The 6619-nt window shown below is 48.0% G+C and overlaps 1 protein-coding gene across 2 annotated transcripts in view; it reads left to right on the top strand.

The window, feature by feature from the left end:
- The first annotated feature begins 1986 nt into the window (after window positions 1-1986).
- Window positions 1987-6619, top strand: part of LOC103602138 (synaptonemal complex central element protein 1-like) — a 5950-nt gene continuing 1317 nt past the window's right edge. For both annotated transcript variants that reach the window (XM_008586560.1, XM_008586561.1), the window contains exons 1-7: window positions 1987-2516; window positions 3504-3563; window positions 3929-4003; window positions 4673-4720; window positions 4944-4998; window positions 5710-5799; window positions 6043-6106. In XM_008586560.1, coding sequence (XP_008584782.1) covers window positions 2432-2516; window positions 3504-3563; window positions 3929-4003; window positions 4673-4720; window positions 4944-4998; window positions 5710-5799; window positions 6043-6106 — 477 coding nt within the window. In that variant the 5' untranslated portion in view covers window positions 1987-2431. The remainder of the gene's footprint in view (window positions 2517-3503; window positions 3564-3928; window positions 4004-4672; window positions 4721-4943; window positions 4999-5709; window positions 5800-6042; window positions 6107-6619) is intronic.

Raw genomic sequence — 6619 nt, 5'->3', positions numbered from 1 at the left:
CGGGGTCCCAGGCCCAGGACCGCAGCCGGCACGGAGGAGAAACGCCAGCCGCCTGGCCGCCTCCCCTCAGGCTGCTCCTGCGGTGCCGAGCGGTCTGCAGGCTCCAGCGACACGGCGGGGACTGCGGCCGGGCCCTCAGCGAAGACGCCGGAGCCCGCAGACCCGCCCACGTCAGCGCGGGTGGGTCCACACCGCGCACCTGTAACACTGGAGGGTCCAACACGAAGTCAGGTCGGCACGGAAAAGCGAGCTCGGAGCAGGGTGTGGCCACCAGTGGTGGCCCTGGGCCAAGGACAGAGAGGACGTGAACGCAAAGATGCGTATATACCCCTTCATTGAGCGCCACTGCCATGCTTTCGGGTCACACCTTCAGTCATTGAGCGCCACTGCCATGCTTTCGGGTCACAACTTCAAGATCCTCAAATAAGCCTAATCGACTTCACCAATGCTTGATTTTGGGGGGCTTCTGTAAGGAATGACCGTACACTGAGTGGCTTGTAAACCGCAAAAGCTCATTTCTCATGGTTCCGGAGGTAGGACGTCCAAGATCAGGTGCTGGCAGAGTGAGTGAGCGGCAGGGTCGCTCTCTGGGTCGTAGACTTTCGTCCTCCCGCTGTGTCTTGTCATGGTGGAAATCGCTAGGGAGCGCTCTGGTTCTCCTTTGTAAGGGCACTGATCCCATTCCTGAGGGCTCTACCCCCAAACTTCAATCCCCTCCCAAAGGCCTCTGTCCCCAATACCATCACACTAGGAGTTAGGATTTCAGCACAGGAATTTCGGAAGCACACATGGATGAGCTCATAGTAGGTGCTTCGTCTTCAAACATGCCTTTTGCATACTTCACCAAGGATATCTGGTTAAATTTCTAGAATTGGAATTATGTCTTCAAAATGTTGATATAGCCAAATTGCCTTCTAAAAAACTGCATCGGTATCCTCAGTCTCTATCAGCAGATATGAGGGCCTGTTTCCGCCCACTGTCACAAACACTGGGCAGTATCAGACTTAGCAAGTGTTACCAGTCTGCTAGGTGCAATATGGTAATTTGCATTTCTTTAATTATAACTGAGGTACTACATATTTTCAAGTACTTATGGCTATTTATGTAATTTTCTGTTAATTGTTCTCTCCTTTTCTCAACTCTTATATGGCAACGACCAATTGTTTACCTTCTCTATACTGACTTATTGATTTAAAAAACTTTTTATTATGAAAAAATTTAAGCATGTACAAAAGGAGGGAACAAAATATAATCACTCCATGAACCCATCTCCAGCTTGAACAATGATCAACTCTTGGACAATCTTACTTATTCTTTAATCGTCACCTCTCCCTACTACACACTCCACTATTTCATTTTAAAGCATCTCACATATCATCCATAAATATTTCCATGTATATCTCTAGAAGATAAGTACTCTTTGGAAAAGTAATACCATCGTCACATCTATATAACAGCAACAATTACTTCATCAAATATTTAGTTAATTTTCAAATTTTGCTGAATTTGTCATCAATATTTTTTACTGTGTTTTTGTTTGAATCAAGAACCAATTATGGATCATTCATTGAGATTGGTTGATATGTCTCTTAAAGCCCTTTTAGTCTGTAAGGGTCTTTCTTTCTATCTTTTATTACCTTTGGAATTTATTTGTTAAACAAAATGGGTTGTTTTGCCCATGGAGTTTTCCAGTCTGGATTTTGCTAATTGCATCCCCACATGCCACTGAACATGTTGCTCTATCCCTGTATTTCCTCTGAATTTGTAATGAGATCTAGAGGTTTAATGAGTATTAGCATCATTTTTTTTGGCAAGAGTACGTAATCGTTGATATTGTCTTTTTACATCAGGTGGCTCCTGATATCTGGTTACCTTTATTGTGATATTAATAGTAAATAGTAAATAGTAAAATTAGGTGCCTATAATGATTATAAAAATTAATATGTAATATTATTTTACAGGGAGGCTTCAGAACCAGTACTGATTGTATATAGGAAAGCTATTTGTATTTATATATATTTTAGCCAGACATCTTATATTTTCTTATTAGTCCTTGCAGTTTTAAGTAAGATTCTCTAGAACTTTATAATTGATTATTCCACCTGCCAGTTAGAGTGATTTCTGACTCCTCATTTCCAGTTTTTTATACCCTTCTTTTTCCTTGCATTATTAGATTACCAGCTTTTGACCCACCCAACTTTGAACAGCATTAGCAGTGAGAGTACACCCCTGTCCTCACCCTGAGTTTTATGAAGGGAATACCTATGTTACTATTTCAGTCTGGAGGAGAAACCTGGCTTTCGTGCACTGTCCACCTCAGGACAAGGAGCTGGGGCACCACTCTCGCTGGAGACCTGCCCTCAGCTCACCTCAGTCCCAGCCTAGGCCGGTCAGATCCTTCCTCTGGTCTCTCACCCTACTGGATTCTGAAATGTTTGGTTTTGTCTCCTCAGGGCTGGACACATCCTCACAGAAAATTGAAGACTTGGTGGAAATGGTGAAAAAGTTGCAGAAAGGTCACATGTCTCCTCTGTATCTGAGGCTTAGCCTGAGGTTTGGGGTCAGGCAGATGCGGGTTCAGTTGTAGGCCATACAATTCACAACCTTGGGAAATTACATTTTTTCTCTTTAAAAATGGAATTCCTTGAACTAAAAATGGTTCTAAATTAAAGAAGTATAAGGAGATAGAAAGCAAAATATTTTTCCAAAACCCTGTCCTGAGTACCTTGCTGGTCACCCATTTGGCTCCCACTATACTGCCTTAGATGTACAAGTTTTCACTTTCGCCTGCCTGCCTTCCACCTCACCTCCTGCTACTCCCCACTTGCTTACCAGGCTCCTCCCAGCCAGGTCCCCCTCAGGCTGGACCTCTGCACTGACTGCCTTCCACCTCTACCCAAAGAGCTGCAGGGCCTGCCCCCTCACTTGATTTGGGGCCCTCAAGACGCCTTCCCACATCTTCACTCTTTCACACTTCCCACTCCTTCACTCTTTTTTTTTCTCTTTTTCAATTAACATATGATAACAGTACATATTTATGGGGTACAGTGATATGTTTAGATACATATATATACACAGTATGTAATAATTCAGGGTATTTAGCATTTCTATCATCTCAAACATTTATTGTTTCTTTGTTGTAAGAAAATTCAAAATCCTCTCTACTAGCTTCTTTTGAAATATACCACACAATGTTGTTAATTGTCATCACCTCTCTGCCACAGTAGCACACCAGAGCTTATTTATTCTAACACTCCTTCTCTCTTTAACCCCTTGCCCTTCTTTATTTCTCTTGACCAAAGTTACCATAACTTGACTTTGCATCTCTTTTTTTCTGTTCCTTGTCCCCCTGACCCCACCAGAATGTGTGCTTCTTGAGGGCCCCAGCACAGCACCTGCTAGCAGGGAGCGGTCAGTAGATTTGTGTTGAATAAAAGCAGCAGAGGCACAAGGTTGGCACCCACCCTACTTCATCAGCAACCAACCTCCTTTCCTCCCTGCAGGAGGAAGCCTGGAGCCCCGGGTTGAGGTCCTGATTAACCAGATTAATGAGGTTCAGCAAGGTGAGCTCAGGTACCCTGGCTGCCAGCCAGAACCAGCTACAGGATTTGCCAGGCCCAGTGCAAAATGAAAATACAGGGTCCCTGGTGCAAGAACTGCTAGATATTCACCACAGCAACAGCAGAGCATTAAGTTAAGTACAGGACCCTTCTTCATAAAACTGCCATAGTTGTATGCCCATGAACCTGGCTCTGCTACCAGCTGAGCTTGGCAAGAAGGGCCTGAACTCTGAAATCCTCATTTCCTGCTCTGTAAAATCTGGGCCCTTCTAGGTTTGCTTGAAGACAAATGTGAAATGTCATTGTTTGCAAGGGAATAGTGTGGGTGGAGGATTACTCAATGTCTGTCCTTCTGCTCTTTGGTGAAGCAAAAAGGAAAGCCAGCGAAGAGCTGGGAGAGGCCCGGACTGTCTGGGAGGCCCTGCAGAAGGAACTGGACACATGTAAGCAAGCCAGGGGCTACTCAGAGGACCCCACATGCCTCCAGCCTCCCCCAGCCCAATATCCCAGACATGTAGCATCCCCTAACCCAGTACTCCAATATTCCTTGAAATGGCCAAGGGCCCTGTGCCGTCTCCAGCCTCAGGTTCTACCAGTCTCCTCTGCTGGTGGAAGTGTTCTGAAAACACCCTCCAAGCACATTCCCACCTCAGGGGCTCTGCAAGGCTGCTGTGTGTTCCCCCCAGATAACACAGGTTCCTCTTGCCTCATGTCATCATTCAGCTGTGAGCTTGAATGTCCCCTTCTCACAGAGACTGTGCCCAGTCATCCCGTCTGAAGATGGCACCCTACCCGACCTGGTCACATGCCCCTTCTTGCTTGATGTATTTCTTCACAGCCCTTATCCCATTTCAAGTGGTGTCTTTATTATTTCTCTCTCTTCTATGTAAAAGCATGAGCATCCCGCAGGATGTTCACAGCCATACTTTGTAAATGTCAGGTCCCTTTGGAGCTTTCAGGGAGTGGGCACCAGAGGAGGGGGCTCACTTCATGTGGTCCACATTGTGGTTGGCAGCAGGGCTATACCCAGCCTTCCATGTGACCATGGGCAAGCCCCATTCCTGCAGGTTCAGTGGGCAGTCCCTGATCTTGGAACGTGTTGTGTTTTCCAGTGCATGGAGAGAAAGTACACCTGAAGGAGATCTTGAGCAAAAAACAAGGTATTGGCAGCTCCTCTGTCTCCAGGCTTTTGCCTGTGCCACCCTGCAGAAGCCCACTCTTCCTATAGCAGCTGAGACCTTTGAAACCTGCCTGAGCTTAGTCCCTCCTGTGGCTTCTGTTGGACTGGCGGTGTCCACTGACTGGACATGATCTTGTCCTCTTCCCTCTGCCCAAACCTGATGCTAGATGGACTCTCACAGGGCCCTGTTTCTCTCCCTGCAGAGACCCTAAGGATCCTGCGGCTGCACTGCCAGGAGAAGGAGGGTGAGGCAAAGAGGTATGAGCTCGCAGCCAAGCCTGGCTCTGCCTGCCCCTTCATTCTGGCCCAGCAGAGAGGAAGGGAGATGTGTCTCAGCCCACAGCTCCCATTCTTTTCCTCTGTACATTGAGAGGCCAAAGAGTGTCTTCTCCCCTAGGCAGTAGTGCTCAGGGTAACTCTCTCACTCACTGGGATAACCACTGATTTGCCACATTGTTCTCAATTCAGTTTCTTCAGCCAGTGTCTATCCTGTGTCTTTTATTCTTTGTCACCTGGCTCCTTGCTGACTCACCTGCCTGTTCATTAGGCATCGAGCTGACCCCCTGTCCATTCTTTCTCCACTCATCCCTTATCCTTCCATCCCCCATCCATCTGTCTGATTCCTGAAGGCTTATCTAGCTCATGTTTTGACCAGCAGCCCCAAGCCTTGGCACACCCTAAGACTGGAAGATGGAAGTATTTGGGAAGGTCAGATGAAATTATACATGTGTGCATGTGCACTTGAATATGTCCATGTTGATCTCCCTAAACCTCACAAGGATGCTTCCAGGGGTCACGTGCTCACGTCATCTCTCCACCCCCCCTAGCACACACACACACTACAGAGAAGGACCTCAGTGTAGAGGGAGAGAATGGCCCTCAACAGAGGGAGCCAGAAGCCCTACCCCTTCCCCTCCTGGGGACTCATTCAGAGAACAGAGCTGAGAGGGCTGCCTTGCCCCTTTCCAGGAAGCACAGCATGTTGCAGGAGTGCAAGGAGAGAATCTCTGCCCTGAACTCCAAGATCGAGGAAGAGAAGAACAAACAGAGGCAGCTGAGGTAACCCCAGCACCCGAGGCCTGGGGAGCTCAGGTGGGCTGTGGGTGTGGCACTACCAGGGATGGGCGTTAGAGGAGGAGCTGGCCGAGCTGAGCATAGGAGGGTCAGGGTGGTGGAGGTGCTCCCAGTGGAGCAGAGCATGGGCAGAGCCCCAAGTATATGCATGAAGACCCCATCCTGAACCAGGCTGTGGGGTGGAGGTCTCAGCCCATGGCCCCTCATACCTGTGTGGTTGGCCCCTAGGTTGGATTTTGAGGAGCAGCTGGAGGATCTGATGGCCCAGCACAAGGACCTCTGGGAATTCCATGTGAGTTACTCAAAGCTACTCCTCCCACCTTCGTCTTCCCTGCAGCACCAGGCTGAACTGCAGGGTCATCCTCAGGCCTTTTTCTCTCACCTGCCACATCCAGTTCCTTAGCAAGCCCTGATGGTCTTAATGGCACCATCACCCTGAATCCAGTTCCTTGTCTGTGCTCTCATAGCCACCCAGTGTCCTCATTGCCAATCCTGTCCCCCAACCCCTGCTGATCTATCTGGTCAGTGGTCAGGAGAAAACCTGACAAAGCCAAGGTCAAGTCATCCACTGAGGACATCCATGAGTTTCTGGGATCATCACAAGCACAGGGGAGAAAGTGCAGATCAAAGCATCCAGTGTTTGCCCCCAAGGGATCCCAGGCACCAAACAAGAAAAGAGAGAATGAATGTCAACAGGGAAGGAGTCAGTGAGGCCACCAGAAGGGAAAAGCTGCAGCTGTGCTTGTCAGTCTCCAGATAACAGCCTGGGTTTGAAGAATTTGCAGGCTTCTCTGTTGCAAACACT

The sequence above is a fragment of the Galeopterus variegatus genome, unplaced genomic scaffold, assembly GCF_000696425.1.
Source record: "Galeopterus variegatus unplaced genomic scaffold, G_variegatus-3.0.2 Scaffold4029, whole genome shotgun sequence".
NCBI classification, from domain to species: domain Eukaryota; kingdom Metazoa; phylum Chordata; class Mammalia; order Dermoptera; family Cynocephalidae; genus Galeopterus; species Galeopterus variegatus.
The sequence above is the reverse complement of the archived record's forward strand: the minus strand, read 5'-3'. Positions and strand labels throughout refer to the sequence as shown.